This window comes from Stylophora pistillata, chromosome 11 (assembly GCF_964205215.1).
Source record: "Stylophora pistillata chromosome 11, jaStyPist1.2, whole genome shotgun sequence".
NCBI lineage: Eukaryota > Metazoa > Cnidaria > Anthozoa > Scleractinia > Pocilloporidae > Stylophora > Stylophora pistillata.
Window position 1 is genome coordinate 4,982,501 of NC_142529.1, and position 19,237 is coordinate 5,001,737.

Sequence of the window (19,237 nt, forward strand, 5' to 3'; positions counted from 1 at the left end):
GGCAACTAGGAGTATTTCTACTCCCCCCCAGGATGGGATGCTAGTCCGTTGCAGGGTTACCCCCAGCATTAAATTGCTGGTGTCTTGCCTAAGAACACAGCACAATGTCCCGGCTGGGGTACGAACCCGGACCACTCGAGCACACTAACCATGAGGCCACCACGCCTCCACGCTATAAACCTAAGTATTACCTTTAATATTTGAATTTCCTGTCTGCTTTAGTCAGCTTAGGCTTCTGCTCCTTAAAAGGCAGGCACAATTTTAATTAATCTATTTTTCAATATTCTAACAGCATTGAGTGACATTAAGACTGTAATCACTTTTCTGTAGAGGCTAATTAATGTTTTTTTTACCACTAATTAAAATTATAGTATCTGTACTGCAGAGAACATTAAGAGAAAGGATAAATGTTATCTCCACAGATTACTAGAGACATCAATGAAAGATTCTAAACCTGTTGCTATTCAGCTGCGTATGTTAGAAGTGTTTACGTCGCATGATTCTTACCACAATCCTACTGATCCTACCAGAAGTAGAAAAGATGCTGCAATGGTGACAGTTTACCTTGTTAGAAATGGTAACTAATCCTAACTGAGAAGTGCATATTATGTAGGATTTTTTTCTCCGACTGTGCACTGTGGGTTTTTTGCATGATAATGTCAACTTTACAATAATTATGAACTCAAAAATGATCTTTCATACTTCCAGGCATGTGACCCCTTTTAGATGTTGGTCTTTTTTTCCCACCATCTTGCATGTACCTGTTTAATTCCATGGTCAGATAGAGTTTACTTATGATTAAATAACTTGCTTAAACCTTTTACTTCCAAGATATCATTATAGACAATTTCTCCTTACTGTTTGTCATACAGTTCTTATGATTTCAGTTTAGAGAACTTGATATTGGTCAGGATTAACTAATAAGTCCCTAACTGATATTTTCTCTGATATTGTCACTTGTCTGCTTGATTTTGTATCATTATTACATGACTCGGGCAGTCAGAGGGCCAAAAACTAAATTCAACCAATCAAATGCTCCATTGCCCGTCCAATATTTTCTAAGTATTGGACTGGGCACTGTCCCGAATGGTCCCGAATGATACCTCACTTGTGTCCCTTCGAACTTCAGTGGTATAATAAATCTCTCATTAACCAAGCTTGCTCGGGACCATACTGGAAGAATATCGGCCCTCGGTCTTTTTTGTACAGATCTCACTACGCTCGGTCTGTACTGTCAAGACCTCAGGCCGATATTCTCCCAGTACAGCCCTCGTGCTTGGTTAATAAGATATACATATTGTTAGGAGAAATTAGATGTATGTCTTGATCACTCATGCGAGGGAAAGGGTTGATGTTATTAAACAATTTTCTTTGTGAATGTTAGTGTTAGTATATTTAACAATAATTATTCACCAAAGGCGAGGTGAATATCATTGAATAATCCCCTCAACTTCATCTCGGGGATTATTCGACAATATTCACCGAACCTGAGGCGAATAATTGTAACAGTTTTAGTATAATTTCAGAGTTGAACAACAGAGAAATTTCTAAACTCGTAACATTTTTAATTAAACAACAAACATATGAAATACATATATATGAGGTCAGAGGTCAGTGGTTCGAATCCCGTACTGGCCTGAATTTTTTTCAGGTCTGATTTTCACTATTGCTTAAATAGTGCTTTACTGCGAAGGATCGTGCACATATACGAAACATTTTTAATTAGTAACATTTACTAACATTTTATTTTAGCATTTTATTTTAACATTTTACATAAACCATGTAGAGCAGTTTATATAGCGTCATATATAAGGAACCGCTCAACCAATCAGATTGCTGGAAACTCTTTGCTCAGCTCTGAAATTATACTAAATGTAAATACATGTAGGTAATTTTGTATGCATAACTTCATTAATTTATTTTGTCAGTTGTAGATCCTTTCTCAAAAATTATTACATTTCTTGCATCCTATTACCAGGATATTTTAGATATTTGCGTATCCTGCTGAATGCTAGAGTTCCATCCAGCCTAGAGCCATCTACCGTCCCCCCTACTCAAATGGCTGCTGCCATCAGAGACTTAGTGCTGAGCCCTCTTCACTTCAGCAGCCAATCCAGTCATGGAGAAGAATCAATGTTTACTGCAAATGATAGGTACATTGTATTTTCCTTCCTTTTTGTACTCTTTCCCTCTTCTTCCCATCACTAATTCAGCACTACTTGGCTTCTTTAATATCAAATTTTCCCAAATAAATGCTTCTAAAGAATCAATAGTGAGCATAGAGAAAATTTTTAAATTTGTTGATGGTTAAAACCATGTACCCCTTAGGTTGACTAGCATCTAATTTCTCCTAACAATATCAACCATGAATCAAACATTATGGTCACAAGAATAAAGAAAATGATCATCCACTCCACTATAGAAGCTCTGGATTGTTAAACAAGTTCTCCTTGTTAGCACCTCATGAAATATATATTACAAATGTTTGATTCATGGTTGATATTGTTAGGAGAAATTAGATGCTAATCACCCTAAGGGGTATAATTCTGGTTTTAACCATTATCAAATTTAAAAATTTTCTCTATGCTCACTACTAATTCTCAGCATTTATTTCAATTGGGAAAATGTGGAAGTGAAATGGTTTAAAAAAAATAATGCCAAGAAAATTTTAATAAGTTTCAACACAGATCTTTTTACTTATCCCAAAACTCAGATATTTCTGTCAGTAACAGCTGTGATTCATTTTTTTTTCTTAGGTTTCATGTAAAACTGTTTAAACTTGGTTGATTTTCATAATTATTTTTTTGTAGATTATGGTAAAATATATATGAGAGAAAAAAAAAAGTTAAAGCCTTTTTTGAAACAAAATTGAATTTCTTTGACACAAACATGAAATGAACCAATATAATTATGTTTAATATCTCAAGGAATGAAAACAGCCAAAATGAAGTTTATCAATTTTTATTTTTCCACCCAGGCATGTAGTACTTTCAGCACTCATTTCTGACATCTTCTGTCCTGAAATGACAGAGCAGATCATGTGCTTTTTGCTACCTTCAATGGCTGACCAATCTGCAAGATTTCCTTTTAGTCAATTGTTAGAGACTCTCCTGAAATTATTAACAAAGGCTGATGAATCAGGGGGGACCAACACCAAGATCACCCCCACACCCTGGCTGCTGTATGGAGTCTTAGCATTTGTTGATAACCATTTAGGTATGTATACCTGTGTACTGTGTTCTATAGTAATTCTGCATTTATTTATTTCAACAATTATCTGTTATGTTTTCAGGGTCATCTTCAGATCTTTCTGTAGTTAAATGCTACATTCAAGTCCTTCAGATCCTTTTAGTACAGCTCCCTCATCCAGGTAAACAACTTTAAATACAACATTTGCACAATGACACCAACTGATTACATGTACATGCATGTACCAATTGAAACTTCATTTGATACTATTCCTTTTAGATTTAAATTTGGTAATCCCAGTGGGTTTGGAAAACAATGTTGCTAGTTTACTAAAATTAATGGAAAAGTTAAAAAAGGTGTCTATTTTTCAAGAAAACAGATCTTCTAGCTAACACATCCCCATTTAAAAATGTACTTCACCATTTTAAGATGTACTTGACATTTTAGGAATCTTAGTTCCTGAATGAACCAATCAGATCTCAAATACATTTTTAATGAGATCTTTGGGAAATAAGCTACTGTATCAACCAATCAGATTTGGGTTTCTAATATGAACCTTACTCTTCAGGAACTAAGTTCCTCAAATAACCAATGACATGAAAGAATATATGCCATGTCATTGCTAAATTAAGATTTGTCTGTTTTATTTAAGTCAACACCAGATAAAACAGGTAACAATAGATGGGACATTCTGCTAAAGTGCAGTAATGTTTCACATCAAACTGGATGCTATCTTTAGTAAAATATATATTCTTCTTTGAGGCTTTACTATTTTTATTTAGCCCTCGACATGTACAAGCTTTTTGTAAAGCTTTGTCACAGTTGTAATTTTACAGTAAAAATTAGTTCCATTCATTGTCTTTCACGTACCATAGAAATGTTTTGAATACACTGGGGTTAAGACAGCGATGGAAACGTGCCTGATTGCATAAAATTCTACAGAAATCGTTGACAGAAATTGCCACCAACAGTTTTGCTATAGCTTTTACATTAATTTTAATTATGACAGTATGGCATGTATGCAGTTACATGTTTTTTCTAGTTTCTCAAGAGTCAGATGATGAAGATGAGAGTGATTCAGAAATGGAGACAGATTCGTCACAGGCAAGTAAAAATTCTGAATTGCTTCAGTATAAAATTTAAATGTACATGTATGTTCAACTGTATTTCTATAAACAGAAAATTTCTGTCACCCCAATCTCACCTCAGTTTATTGTGATTTTTTGCTAAGCTAAATATATTCCTACAAATTTAAAATTCTTTCTAACAAGGAACATACCCAGGTACTGTTAAGGCCATTCTTCTACAGGAAGTTTTTGAGTGATACTCCTCGTATCATCATGTAATAATTAATTTATTTTTATTTTTTCCATTTGATTTCTTTCACTAACAGCATCACACTTTGCATTTAATGACTGTTGGCTTAAAAGATGAAATAATGTTGTTGTGTTTCACAGTCATCTCTAGAAGGCCTTAAAGAAAAATGCTTGGATATCCTTGATTCTAAAGAACATGTTAAGACTTTGGAATCACTGTTAACAAGGTACGCCCATGCAATGAGTTCATTTTAACATGTTTTTCTTGAGAGAATTTTATCAACTTCAAAATTTTGAATTTAGAGCAATACTGAAAGCGTAGATAAATAAGATATTTTCATTGCGTTTCTAGACACAAAGAACTGGCTCATGAGGAAGAAGTTATCAGAGCTCTTTGTAATATTTGTCATTTCCTGATGTCTGAGAGCAGACTTCCTATACACAAGACAAGGTATGTGGTTTTAAATAAATTCCCAGATTTTTTGCATCTCATGAGCTTTGTAGGGGAGGGAGGGGGGATGCTGTCGCATCAATGTTGGTGTGAGAGGGATTGAGATTCCAGCCGAAGGTGGATCATTATGTTGTGTTCTTGGGTAAAGAACAAATGTTTGATAGCACCAATCTCCACCAAGGAGTGGGAATGTGTAACAGTGAACTGTAAGAGGGATTTTAGGGGAAATGACGGTAGGCTGCAGTGTACTTCCCATCAAGGTTGTATAAGAATAGTAATATTCATGGTAACACATGACATGTTATGACACCCAAGACAACCACTGGCATTGCAGGCCACTTAACCTATACAGGAGACCTACATACTGCAGCTTACAAATAAAGACTGGTAGACATGCATTGTTGTTATACTTAGAATTAGTGAAGTCTATCTTGAATTACATATTACACACTTATTAATTATCCAGTGCAGTTATCAGCATGCAACTAATTTATTTTTTCTTCATATGCTAGGATTCTATACACTCTGGCCCTGAGTCCAGCATTCGTGAGAGAACTCTGGAATAATGTACAGTCAGTTACAGTTTTTACCAGTACAGGGTAAGTTGGACTGTCAAGGTAGTGCAATGATTAGTTTAAATGGGGAACTGATTTCTTTTTCTAAGAATATTCTTCATGGAAGCTACTTTAATTTGTGCAGCTGTGTTATTGTGATACATGTAGGACCCAAATGAATCACTTTAAGGCTTGAGATAACCATACTGGTACAGTAGTTTGTTCACAGAAAATTATATTAATTTTGCACACATTCTAGAAGATTTATTACTACGTGCTTACATGTAAAATTCCATTTTTTTCTAAATCTGATGTTTTTTCTTTCTATGTCTTACTTTGTTTTGTTTCGTTTGTTTTTTTTTTTGTTTCAAACAGGAAAGAAATCCCCTTGTTAGATCTAATAACTCGCGGAACAGATCTTTCAACACAAGAAGCCAGTGCTATAACTCCACTGTTGTCTTTGTTGTCATCATTACTGAGCAGTACTTTGTTTTCTGTTCATGACAATGAATTTTATGGAGTAGAAGGTTAGCTGTGAAGCCTCAGCCAAACGTTTTTGAGAGTGTAATATTGAAATGAGTACATGTGCACGTTGTAGATTTCCATCGGTGTAGAATGTACAATGTACATTGTGCTTGAACAAAGCGATAAAACTGCTGCTCTCAAGAGATTCAGGCAGTCAGTCTGTCAGTCATTCAGCCAGTGTATCAGTCAGCCCATCAGCTAATCAACCAGTTGGTCAGTGAATGAGTCAGTCACTCAGGCGATCAGTGCTTTGATATGTGTCGTGCAATACCAGGAAATATTTCCATTATTATAACCTTCTATCGAGTAACGTCTGGATTGTAGTAAGATCATCAATCCTTCAAGCTCTACATTGGTAAAATCGTTATATTTTGCAGGTCAAAGAAGTTCATTCATGCCATTCTCTCTCAAAGAAATCGAGCACATGTCTTCAGTCTTGTGTAACGTTGTGATAGGAATAATTGAGATTATCTACCCAGATACAACCCCAGCTTTTACAGGGCAGTACCTTGCTGCTATGAAGAGTGTTGGAGCCAAGTCGGCCCTGATGAAAAAGGATGAATTTTATCCCAAAGGAAAGTGGATCAAGCTTCTAAAGGTTGGTATAGTATAACAGAGTAGAGTCATGCACTTCTGATGAGGATTGCAACATTTCTTTTGCATCCTGCCCAGTCTTTATCGGGTGTCTTGCATGACTGTGCATAACTGGCAACGTTAGACTAAATATTATGATGTTAAATTGCTCATTAACCAGTATTTATTTCTTAGGACTACCAAGCTGTCATGCACTCTTAAGATAAATTTCTTAATTTCAGCCTTGTGTTATCCTCTAAAATGAAATGACTGTTTTCTCTCCTGTCTGATAGGACGTGACCTGCCTTGTTCGGCAGCTCCATTCACGAGACTCCAGGAGACAGTTCTGTCCTGAAGGCCATTGGTTGTCACACAAAGTTAACATAGATCCAGCTCAGGTAGACAAGATTCTTATTTTTTTTTTCGGATACGCGATTGTTTAAAAAAAAATTGAGCTTTCAAAGTGAATTTCAGGACCTCCCTTTTATTATGCTTCAGTTTTTCATCTCATAGCAACGATGTGATTGTATTTTCACAATTTTGAGACAGCCTCACTTCCCATATTCTTTGTACTCGTTTTTGACCAATTGAAAAATTTGTTCAATAGTTGGAAACCCTTGTTAGTTGACCATTTTCGTGTGTGATAACCAATCACACAGAAAACATGCTGTTCTTTTAAACCAATTTAGGAGCACGATTAATACCATTCCTGAAGCCAGTGCGTTTTCCCGCGCCGGTTTTGCTCTGCTCATTCGATCATTTCCGTGTGTTCTTTAATATCTCTGATTATAAATGTTTGCACTCGTAAACCTTTTTTAAAACTTTTAAACCGTTTAACTCGATAGTGTAAACTGATGAAACTGTTTTTCGCTTTTATCCTTCGAACAGATGAAAATTGACGGTTTTCTCAATGAAGAAGGTAATTTATGATTCTTTGTCTACAATATAGAGCTGCAGGCGTCTGATTATTAACTGTATCTGTAGTGGCTAAGCAAGATATAGATATGCACATTTCACTTGAAGTACAAAAAATCCCGTCTTTTAGTGCCAAAGCTTTGGGGTTGAAATGATCTAAGGAGAATTCGAGAAACATTCCGCACATTCAGGTGGTCTTGTAATCCGGATGTTTTGTTCTCCTTCGCAGCCATTTTATGGATTTTCAGGCAACGCTCCCGTTGTAACATCCCAAAAAACGGTTTCGTGGAGATTAATGGCCCTCTTGTTCTTGTTCATGATCGACTTAAGGGAAGGATGCTATCCACGTCATTTTATCGGTCTCCTTTGCATTTAATTATTCACCTTTCATTAATTGTTTAGGTACCGTGGAAGGTGTTTTAGAACCAGGGTTATCGTCCAGCACAGCGAGGAACATGGCCATTCTTCAGCACATACCATTTGTTGTTCCTTTTAAAGACCGGGTGAAGGTGAGACTGTTTTAGAAAGCGGTTTATGCACCAATTTTTAAATCGCGTCAAAAATAATCAGAGATTGCTCTGGTTGTATTTTTCTAAACCATATGATTGGTCCATAAATCTTGCGCAACCTTCCCAACCAATCATACAAAACCAAAATCACATCGCTACTTGTATTTTCCCGCCATTTACTTGTACCTTTTATCTAATTGGCTAATGATTGTGCTCACTATTATTTTGGTTTTACTATACTTCATCATTTCATGTGTTTTGTTTCTTAGCTACTCCAGCGAATTGTGGCAAAAAATCGGCAAGATTCCCAAGGAGAGCTCCATAACTTTTTGATGGGATCAGCCATAGATGTGACAGTGAACAGAAACTACATTTATCGAGATGCTTTTGATCAACTGACCGAAGACAAAGGTCAGTAGAAATGAACAGAAAGTGACTTTATTTGGAGTGAGATGTCAAAACTTTGTCACGAGCGCGGGATAGATATTAAAACTGAGTTCCCACAAGGCTAAGAACCACAGACGTTCCCATTTTGGATGCTCTTCTTTCACAGTACTCGTGTTGAGCCATGTCTTACCCTAGATTCATATGTATCAAGTGTCCTGTAAACTGATGAGGTAGATGGGTAACTTTTGGGTCGGTCGTGGATTTTAAAATAATTGGTGGGTCTTTAAGGGTAGCATCCTTGTTACTCTAACGACTATTATAGTTTGAGTCTGCGTTTCCTCTTGCAGCTCCAAATTTAAGACAAAAGCTTCGTGTTCGGATGATTAATGCGCAGGGACTAGAGGAAGCTGGCGTTGATGGGGGCGGAATTTTCAGGTGAGTGAGCGATCGTTGGATAAAAAAACATTGCATAACTTTCCGTCTTCTTGATTTTCACCAGAAAGACTCGCTTTCACTTGAGGCGGGATACGTTTTGATGCCCTCGTCAGACGATTTGAATTTCTTAAGTCTGTTCGTTAACTTGAAAACTTATGAGATGGAAATTTTGTGAACGTCGCGCCCATACACTCAGCTGACGCTAAGCGTTTTGTGCACTTTGTGCCACTCGTCAACAATGTTCGTATCTCTACGAACTGTAGTTTACCGACAACAGCCCTTTTCAGGACTACACTGACCCGGAAGATCAGACCACACTATCACATTTACCCCCGGGTTCAAAAAACTTAACTATGGAACGACATAGGGTTATATACTAAGCCTTTAACTCCAGTTACTTTACTTTTTTAATCTGAGTCAACCAAACATGAATTTTTCCCTTTTTGTCCTACCTTTTCTACAGGGAATTTTTAAATCAGTTGCTCAAAGCTGGATTTGATCCTAACATCGGTTTCTTCAAGGCAACACATGAACGGTTGCTCTATCCAAATCCAGAGGTATGTAAGTCGTCCGGCTAGTTGCTCTCCCTTTTAGGTGCTATTCATTTCCTTGTTAATTAGTTGAGAGAATTTGGCGTTACACCAAGATACCGCCATTTTGCTCAATTTATATTTTAGATATCACTTTTATCTGTTTGATTTACCCAGGCTGCTATTTTAGCAAGAGATTATCTGAAGCACTATCATTTCCTGGGAAGAATGTTAGGAAAGGTTGGTCGCAAATAAATAGAGTAAACATTTACAGTTTTTTATCACTTGAACTTATTTCTTGCTTTTCATTTGTTTGTTTCTTTTCCCCTTTCTCTTTGACATTTATGACGTTTTTATTTGTTTTAATCTTGCACGAATGGCTTAAACTAACAGTGCGACTACTGATACCAACGTTACTTACACAAAATTGTCCGTTCTAAATACAGGTAACAACCAAAAAATTATGAATTCCAGCTGAGTTCTTTATCTTTGTGATCTTTACTTCCTTTTTTCCTAAATTGGCTAATTTAGTTGTGATCATTGTTTCCTTCTTGTGATGTGATTGATTAATTTGTTTCATTTAAGTGAAACGGGAATGGAAGTGGTACTGAAACTTTAAGTACTCGATCATTACTTCTTTTCAATCAGTGCGAAAGTTAGTTGAGGTAGAGGGCGGGTTTTCGTATCCCAGCTGCGCCGCGACAAAAATTGCAATTGTTCAGAATCAATAGAAGATTTGATAGAGGATGGTTCCATGACTCGTCGCACCAGGATATTTAATCATTTTTAGTTTGGTTTTTTTGTCTGTTTGTTTGTTTGTTTGTTTATTTAGGCGTTGTATGAAAATATGTTGGTGGAGCTACCGTTTGCGAGCTTCTTTCTGTGTAAACTTCTCAGTAAACACGGCACCGATGTAGATATACATCACCTGGAGTCGCTTGATCCAGAAATGTACAGGTACGCTGTGTGTTCTACTGACAATTGACATAGAGAGCCTCGGTTAGTTTGTGTAGCTAGGAAAAGGCGAGGATGAGAAAGAAAATTGTCTTGAAAACAAAGTTTTAGTTCAAGAATGATTTCCAGTAAAAATAGAATATCTCAACTCGATGTTAGAGTCGCGGTTAACTAGCAATATTGTTAGGTGTGATAACTAGATGTGTAACATAGGAATACATGTTCGTGTACCCCTTTAATTCCAAGGAGTGACTAGCTTCTAATTTCTCCTTACATTATCACCCTTGAGTTAAATGTAACGGTTATGAGAATAAAGAAAACGATCACTAATTTGGGAAGCTCCTGGTTGTCTCACAAATTCTCCTCGTCAGAACCCCCCAAAAAATGTAAAGAGAACAGAGTGGGGAATGTGAATAATACTATTAGGGTGTAATGGGTTGATGTAGCTTGGAAAAAGCTTGGATGCTTAAAAGCCGTTATATATCGTGGGCTCCAAGTTATTACTGTAAAAAGCTTCTTGAAAGTTGGCGACAGATGATACTACACAGGTATTCTGCTGAACCTCGCTAGATAATTGACTAAAGAGTTAAAGATTTCTTTTAACATTTCTACAGTTTATTTTGATACAACGAAGGGAAAGATTTATGTTCTATTTGAATTCTTTCGTTTAGAAACTTGCTGTTTCTCAAAAATTACAGTGGAAATGTCGAAGACCTGTCTCTTAATTTCACAGTGGTGAATAACGACCTTGGGGAAAGTCAGGTAATTCGAGTGGCTAGCTTTCATGTTATTGTTTGCCCTCCTGGAATCCCCTTTCCTTCCATTTCTCCCAAATTTCAGCGAAACGCTGATCCCCCGCCCACCCCACCCATTCTGCCCACGCCTCTGAGGCCATTCTCAACCGTTGCTATACAGGTTGTGGAGCTAAAACCAGGTGGTCGAGATATTCCTGTCACAAACAGTAACAGAATCAGTTATATTCACCTTGTAGCTGATTACAGGCTGAACAAACAGGTCAGTCCGAGAACGTCTCTTTTTCTTAATTGTTCATTTTATCTTGTTATCAAATCGATGCTTTGCTTACATCCATATTTTGTTTTGATGTCTATTACAATAGTCCTTTTTTTACAGTTGTGGGCTTGGTGGCCAAGCCTTTGAACAGGAGTGAGGCTTAGGGTGACCTTGTTATGATAGAGATGTTGCTGCTTTTCAAATGCAAATTACTTTGTTAGCATGCTAACTAGATACAGGTCTCTATCACAACAGGGTCACCCTTAGCCTCACTCCTGTCCAAAGGCTTGGCCACCAAGCCCACAACTGTAAAAGGGACTATTGGCTTGATTGTGGCAAACTTGAGATGTTAATGTAATCTTTCTGTTGCAATCTTCTTTTAGATTCATCGTCACTGTGTGGCATTCAGAGCAGGTCTGTCAGATGTCATCAACCTAGACTGGCTAAGGATGTTTGATCATAACGAACTACAGGTAAATTTGCCTTATTTTGGTTAAGAGGAATATGGCGAGTCCCTTCATGTCAGTTTCTCTTATTTATATATCTTATTAACCAAGCGCGAGGGCCGTATTGGGAGAATATCGGCCCGAGGTCTTGACAGTACGGACCGAGCGCAGCGAGGTCCGTACAAAAAAGACCGAGGGCCGATATTCTTCCAGTACGGTCCCGAGCAAGCTTGGTTGATAAGAGATTTATTATACGACGGAAGTTCAAAGGGACACAGGTGCGTTATCATTCGGGACCACTCGGGACAGTGCCCGGTCCAATACTGAGAGAATATTGACCGGCAATAGAGCCTTTTGATTGGTTGAATGTAGCTATTGGCCCTCTGACTGCCCGAGTCGTGTAATAATTTTTATTATTATTATTATTTATAGGTTCTTATATCCGGTGCCTTAGTTCCAGTAGACCTCGAGGATCTCAAAAGAAACACAAACTATTCAGGTATAAGACTGTTGGTAGGATGATAATATCAATTGTTGATGGTTACGTAATATTATTCTGAGATCTCATTGGTTCGTTATTTTGCTTGGTTTGTTGTGACTGATTGTCACAACATCAAAGGTTATAGGGTTGCCTTCCCAGGTTAGGATTGGTGACTTAAAGGAAGGGTACGTTAGATTCATTGTTTGCGATGCGCAAAATTACCCTGATAGTTCAGGAAACCACATAGTATTTGTGTGATAAGATAGACAAATATCAAACCGAAAAGACTAAATGAAAAACGAAGTAGGTTAGTTAGGGGTAAAGAAGATCGACGCGAATTTTGATGATCGCCTTGAGAAAATTGTCAGGTAAATTCTCAAGAGGCTTAAGCCACGACGTAGATCGTTTGTCACGACATTAACAACTCTTGTACGTTTCAGGTGGCTTTACTGAAGACCATCCTTGTATGCTTTCATTTTGGCGAGTTGTCAGTCAGTTCACGGATACACAGAAGCGTCAGCTGTTGAAATTTGTAACGAGCTGCTCGCGTCCTCCTCTCCTTGGTTTTAAGGTTAGTTAAGTCACTTGTTCCCTATACTTACATGCATGGCACAGGTGGGGTACATCCTCAATTAAGTTTAGGACCTGATTTCACCCTTGTCTTTCCTTTATCTTTCTTATCGAGGGAATAGGGATGGCTTAGTGTGAGAGCGCTGGCCTTCCGCCTCTGAAGCCTGGGTTCGATTCTCGAGGGTGACGTCATTGTTGTTAGTTTTCTTTCATGCTCCAAGGGTTTGTCTATTAGTTCTACAGTTTTTTTTTCCCAGTAAAACAGCAACATTCCTTGTTGCACTTCGAAGTGGAAACGGTGGAAGAGAAGAACCACTTCGGGGAGATATGACTGCTAAATTTCAACCTTTTCGTTGTCCTTCAGGAACTCCACCCTCCATTCTGTGTGCACAGCGCGGGCCCTGAGGATAGACTTCCGTCAGCCAGCACATGTATGAACTTACTTAAATTACCAGAGTATTTGGACGACGAAACCATGAAAGAAAAACTGTTATATGCTGTAGAATCAGGCGCGGGATTTGAACTGAGTTAAAGTGTCAAAATTGTCGTCACACGGTTAAACGCGAGGACCACCGCGACTTGGCCCTGCAGTACACTGGTCGCGTTCTTGTGGAATGAGGAGAAATTCTCATTTAGTACGTTGTGATTGGTGGAAAGGAAGATGTAAAGACAAGCTCGCACGAGAATCATGTATCGACCAAATGTGATGTTGAAGCGTCTTCATGGAAGCTTTGGGAAAGGCCATGTACGGACTCGATCTGATCTACAATCCGAGTATCTAGTCACTAAAGATTTAAATGTGACCCAGCCGAAAAAGTATTACATGTCTTCTACTTCAAGCACAGCCGGGTAACCTTAGGGGTTTAAAGGGTCTCACGCTAGGCGCAAGGGTTTTATCCGAAAAGTCGGATCCGTACGGCATCAATGCCTGAGTAGTACGATTCTGAAGTAATGTGAGTTTTCGTATTTTATAAAGTTCTATCTCGGCAGTTGTTGAAGTACTATTCAGAAAAATAGAAAAGTTTGTATTTATAGTGAATAACGTGCTGTAGGATTGACTGATTTTTATTTCCTGTTCAGTTAGGGAAGACTAACATTTGGAAATAAGGGAAGGGGAACAATGTGTTGAAACTCTTTTTTTCTTTCTTCTTCTTTTTCTTCTTTTTTTTTTTTTTTTTTTTTTTTCTTGCCTTTGTAAAATCTAAGATAAGTTAAAAATGTAAATAGGGTATTTAATTTGTCATGTAGCCTCTGTTTTGGATGGCTGGCTAAACGATAGGACGGTTCCGTCAGGTGCACTTAAGAGATAAGTCTATTCAAGATAAGATGATATTTGCTGTGCATTGTAAGTCTACTGCTAACACCCCGAATCAGTATAGCAAAGAAGAGCAGTAATCTGATCTTACTGTCCGCAGGATGTCACTTTGAGGAACTGCAGCCTGGTTACGAAGTCATTTAAACTGTAATAATTTGGATATATCAACAAAGTTGAAATGGTAAATTGGCCACCGTAACGATTACAAAAGCTGACGTTTCGAGCGTTAGCCCTTCGTCGGAGGGCTAACGCTCGAAACGTCAGCTTTTGTAATCGTTACGGTGGCCAATTTACCATTTCAACTTTGTTGATATATCCAAATTATTTCGTTACTCCCACCGACGCAGCGCCAAACAGTTTCTTTCGAAACTATCAGCCTTTATTCATTTAAACTGTAAGCTGCGTAATGGTTTTTGTTGCGTAATCTTGTTTTGTGTCTCCCTTGATGAAAGTGACTCAAAGAGCCATAATAAAGTTCTTAATATTCTATTGCATTAACTGACGTGTAAGTTAAAGTGCCTTCACTGTTACCAAATCACTTGAACACTATTAATCAATCAAATTATTGAAAACGAACCGGACAGTGACTCTGGCTAAATCTGTCAGTGGTGCCAATCAGTGTTTAGGATCAAAGTAAGGAAAAGTGGCAAAGAATTAAGTTGGAACTCATTGCTGGTTTCCTGTAATCGGGTTGCTGAGTTTTGTGTGAGGGATCCTGGTAACAGTAGACCCAGTGTAATTTGTCTCGTTACAGGAAACGTCGTGAATTTTTTTTTTTTTTTTTTTTTGTGGCGACTAGAAAGTGATATTCTGTAATAAGTCAGAACGGTAATAAAATTCTAGATCATTATTGATCAGCAGTGGCCTAATTTAAGCACTCGTCATCAAAATTATGCCAGCAGACCCTCATTATTAGCGCTTGGATACGGAAAAGCATGAGGCCTTGAGCAACGTGACCCTGCGTGTGGTCTGCAAGGCGTCTTGCGATGATGTTGGCGCCAGACCCCTCGGAAACCTCTCCACGACTCATCTCAAATCTTCCCGCGGGCAGGGAAATGCGCGTCCTGACAATACATCATCCCTTCCTGTCCCAATGGAAAATAGCGCTATACATGTGATTAGCAAGTCGGACTCCTGTCTAGCGGTGGTATACGACCTTTTTGTCGCTCGTATGATTACAAACCGAATTCGACTCCTCTTAGTCCTAAATTCATTATTTATCTGTTCATTAGAACAGCTGAAATAGACCACCGACAAGAAACTTCTTTTTAATTGATAAGTTATTTGAATTTGTCATCACCTGATTGGTTGACGAGTAGAGAAAGATGTTTGCGAAATCATTTTGTTCAAAACTTATGGCAAAGTTGACAATTTCATCACACGTCTAGAAAAAGCTTTAAAAGGTTACTATATTTTTTTAGTTTCGTTTTAATTATAGGCCGAGCACAATTTATTGTCAAGCTATGGCTTGCTATGATCTGTCGCTAACATTCATCCGAGCTTTCACTGCGATATGCTGGACGTCTGGATTATTAGCCTTTGCAGAAAATCTTACAGTTATTTTAACTGTACGATACATTCGCTCACTGCGACCTACAGCCCGATATTTTATGGCATCTCTCGCTGCAGCAGAACTTCTCTCGGGGATCACGGCTAATCTGTACTTTGTTCGAAATTATGCGAGAACCGAAGATGCCTTCTTAAAAATGGAGACTGCTGTATGGTTCTTCACTACAACATCTGTAACCTTCAGTTTGAGCAACGTTGCAGTGGATAGATTCGTCGCAATTACTTCGCCTTTACATTATCATGCTAAAATGACATTGAATCGGTGCATCATCATGATAATGCTTTCATGGTTTCTTGCTCTCATGGGTGTGTTTGCAGCTCTCCTTATTCCTCTCAAACACTTAGTTAAGTTGTGGACGAGTGGAGGTATCATTTCTCTGTTCATACCATTTTGCATAATAGTTTTTTGCTATTACAAAATCTACAAAGTAACAAGAAATACATTTCCTGTGCATGAAAACGTCACAGATGCTCAACAAATGGCGGAAAACAGGCGACAAAGAAAGACAGCATGCACGTTTGGGATCATCACAGGATTATTTATTGTTCTCTTCATGCCGAGTTTTCTCATCAGCATGATCCCTGTGACCAACGAAGTTAATATCGTAAAAGCGAAATGCGACGGTTTCAGAAGAAAATTTTGGCTCGCTTTTTCTGCTATCTCATACTTCAGTGCTGTTATTGATCCGTGGGTTTATGTTATTAGAATGCCAGACTTTAGAGGTGCTTTGAAAGAACTATTTCAAAGAATGTGTCGTGTTTTGTCTCTTCCTTTGAACGACAGTCAATAAAACACTCACAAGAGACCCTTTGGGATGAAAAAGAAATAAAACGACCCTGGCTATTTTTTCTACTGAGTTGGTTTGAGGATGTGATTTGTTAAACGAATGGGTGATTTTTCGGCCTTCTTCAAGAACCAATCATTGCTTCTTGAAGAAGGTATAAGACCACCTGTCGAATTAGATGAATCAGAAACAGTCTTTTAGTAGTGTTAGAAGAAGGTTATATGCTCCTGGTCTTGGAGAATATCGCTGACAAAATGTCATTTGCTTTGTAAAAATATAGAAGGGATGCCCACTGCCTGGAAAGTTAATGCTATTAAATCGTGCCCCTTATTGTAATGCGTTTCATATTATATGTTTACAGTGAATGGATGTATCCCACAACTAAAATGATGGCCAGGTTTTCTACAACAACTGAACCAAACATCCTGAAATACAGCAAGTAGACGTTAAGATGGTTATGAGTGTGACTGGTAGGTCATATCGCGTGCAAATCATGTTGGATACTAAACAAGAAAACGGTCCTTAAAAGTTGTGACTGACGACTGATTTTCTAATGTTCCATATGAGTTGAGTAAGAAAATGTAAATCCTGCGGAAATTGAAATCCATTAAAATAACTTGTCTTTTGACAGTTTCTTTTCTTAAACTACCAATAGGAACTAAGCAATTTTCTGCTACATTTGCTGTGGCTCACATTTAATTCAAAATCTTAGTTTCTGCAGCCGTTTGATACTTATATCAGGCTAAATGTGTCGGAAATAGCTAATAAAGTGGTTCTATTAAAAGTTCTCCCTGAATACAATTCAGTCAACGCACGCTATCAAACTGGAAGATCAATCATCGAAAGCTGTCTGAGACCTTGCTGTCATTTCAGTTATGTCTTGTGAGAAGAAACAGGGTTAGTAATTTTGATTGTTAGCAGGGTTTCAGGCTACCAGCAGACCTTTTTGATTTGCTCAGTTTTCATTTCACGGAGCACTTTCTTATGAGACTTGTCATCAGCATGTCATTGTGCTCTTAGGGTTAATGCACAGAGATCACCTGCTAAACTATTTACACTCATGGTAGAAGCAAATGACAAACGACGTAGGACATGAGGCAAATGGAAAATACTCTATTAACTAGTTGGAAAACATGTTCATTTCGATATCGCAGAAACAACTTTCACGAACCTAAAAATGGAATTCAAGGCATAGGGAAAAGGCGTTCCTCCCGTTTGGTTGCTTCCAACTCTCAATAATGAAAGAGTAATAAATTATAATGATTTATACTTATGACTTTGTAAGAAAGCCGCAGAGGACAAAAATTGGCTCAACTCATAAAGTAGGGACCGAACGTAAGGAAGTCCCCACGTAATTACCGAGGGAAAAATATTGCGCGCCCGTCCAGCCCGACCTAACGCAATCAATAAGTAATTCATTTTATGACCGTCACCCTCTCTTTTGCTCCTTTAATCAAAAATATATAACAAAACTAGAACAAAATTCTCAAACTTGATCAGTTATCACTAGCCCGATTTGAGAACTATAAAAGAGCAGTTCACGCGTCATGCTTGTGCAAATGGACAGAGAGCGTCATGAATGCGCGCTGTCGCGCGTTTCGCCGAATTAACTGTTGCTGTTGTTGTTGTTGTTTTTTTTTTCATATAAATCGTAAAACCGATGTCTAGTTTCTTTCTCGAATTTTTTCAAAGTTCTGATTAACGGGTGACAGGGCTTGGTGTCGTCTAACTCTCTCTGTAATCATACTCCGGCATGATAAACCAATCGGACTCGATTTTGTTACTGACCAAATTGGACTCCACTCGGTCCTATTGCCATTATTTATCTTTCAGCTTGCAGCTCGCAGCTCGCAGCTCAGGGCCGTATGGCTTTCTTCGGTCCTACTCGCGCCATGCGAGGATTTTAGTCTACCGTTTTTCGCCCGCACGCGCTTTTCGATGGGACCTTTTAAGCATTAGACCGCACCGGTATAATTCTTTATCCATTTCAAAGAATTGTCGAAGAAAAGTTTGCAGAACTAAAAAGAAACATTCATAAAGGAAAACTGTGAAAATATTCGTTTTTTAGGGGGGGAGAGGGGGTCCATGCACTAGCCGAGGTCCAAAATCGCGTGGGGTCTAAATCGGAGCACACCGGATGTTGGGAAAACACGAGAATACAGTATACCTACAGAGAGTGCAGTCTATTGCTTTCATCGAGTAAACTTAAAGAAAAATACAGTATAGAAAATGTTGTTGTTCGTGGTTTTAAAGATAAATGAACAGTTAATCGTCTGTCTTATGATGGATAGACAAGCCGGCTATGAATTGTATCCACAGCTTGTATCAATAGCTTATCTCCACATTGTGAGGGAAACTATCAAAATTTCATTTACCAGGGGCTGATTGTCTAAACAAAGTTTAGCAGTTGTTTAACAAACTGCATCCTTGGAAATCCATACATAGCTCAACAGTTTGAGCTAAACATCTGTTTTTTGTGAACAGTTTCAAGGGGGCCGAAAGCTGACAGAGTGAGGACATTTATTTCATTGAATCAACCCTCTTTTAGAGAATGCATAAGGCCCACTGATTCTGTGGTTTGGGTCAGACCCCGTGTAAATAATTGGCCCAGTATGTTTCAGTTTTCTATTTCTTTTACAAGTGCATTAAACGATAGGTTTTGATTAATCAGGGCGCCCGTAGTAACTCATTTATCGTAGAAATGATTTCTAAAAAGATAAGA

The 19,237-nt window shown here is 38.1% G+C and overlaps 1 protein-coding gene across 1 annotated transcript in view; it reads left to right on the forward strand.

Moving 5' to 3' along the window:
* The window catches only part of LOC111324005 (ubiquitin-protein ligase E3C-like), an 18,326-nt gene extending 3,313 nt beyond the window's left edge, over positions 1–15,013 (forward strand). The window contains exons 6-29 of the mRNA XM_022927471.2: positions 423–577; positions 1,979–2,153; positions 2,978–3,216; positions 3,293–3,370; positions 4,232–4,293; positions 4,647–4,732; positions 4,858–4,956; positions 5,469–5,555; positions 5,886–6,037; positions 6,413–6,633; positions 6,902–7,006; positions 7,497–7,527; positions 7,926–8,032; positions 8,302–8,443; positions 8,767–8,854; positions 9,318–9,411; positions 9,562–9,624; positions 10,217–10,341; positions 11,010–11,100; positions 11,254–11,352; positions 11,733–11,822; positions 12,228–12,294; positions 12,717–12,847; positions 13,211–15,013. Of these exons, the coding sequence (XP_022783206.2) occupies positions 423–577; positions 1,979–2,153; positions 2,978–3,216; positions 3,293–3,370; positions 4,232–4,293; positions 4,647–4,732; positions 4,858–4,956; positions 5,469–5,555; positions 5,886–6,037; positions 6,413–6,633; positions 6,902–7,006; positions 7,497–7,527; positions 7,926–8,032; positions 8,302–8,443; positions 8,767–8,854; positions 9,318–9,411; positions 9,562–9,624; positions 10,217–10,341; positions 11,010–11,100; positions 11,254–11,352; positions 11,733–11,822; positions 12,228–12,294; positions 12,717–12,847; positions 13,211–13,378 (2,755 nt within the window). The 3' untranslated portion in view covers positions 13,379–15,013. The remainder of the gene's footprint in view (positions 1–422; positions 578–1,978; positions 2,154–2,977; positions 3,217–3,292; positions 3,371–4,231; positions 4,294–4,646; positions 4,733–4,857; positions 4,957–5,468; positions 5,556–5,885; positions 6,038–6,412; positions 6,634–6,901; positions 7,007–7,496; positions 7,528–7,925; positions 8,033–8,301; positions 8,444–8,766; positions 8,855–9,317; positions 9,412–9,561; positions 9,625–10,216; positions 10,342–11,009; positions 11,101–11,253; positions 11,353–11,732; positions 11,823–12,227; positions 12,295–12,716; positions 12,848–13,210) is intronic.
* The last annotated feature ends 4,224 nt before the right edge of the window (positions 15,014–19,237 follow it).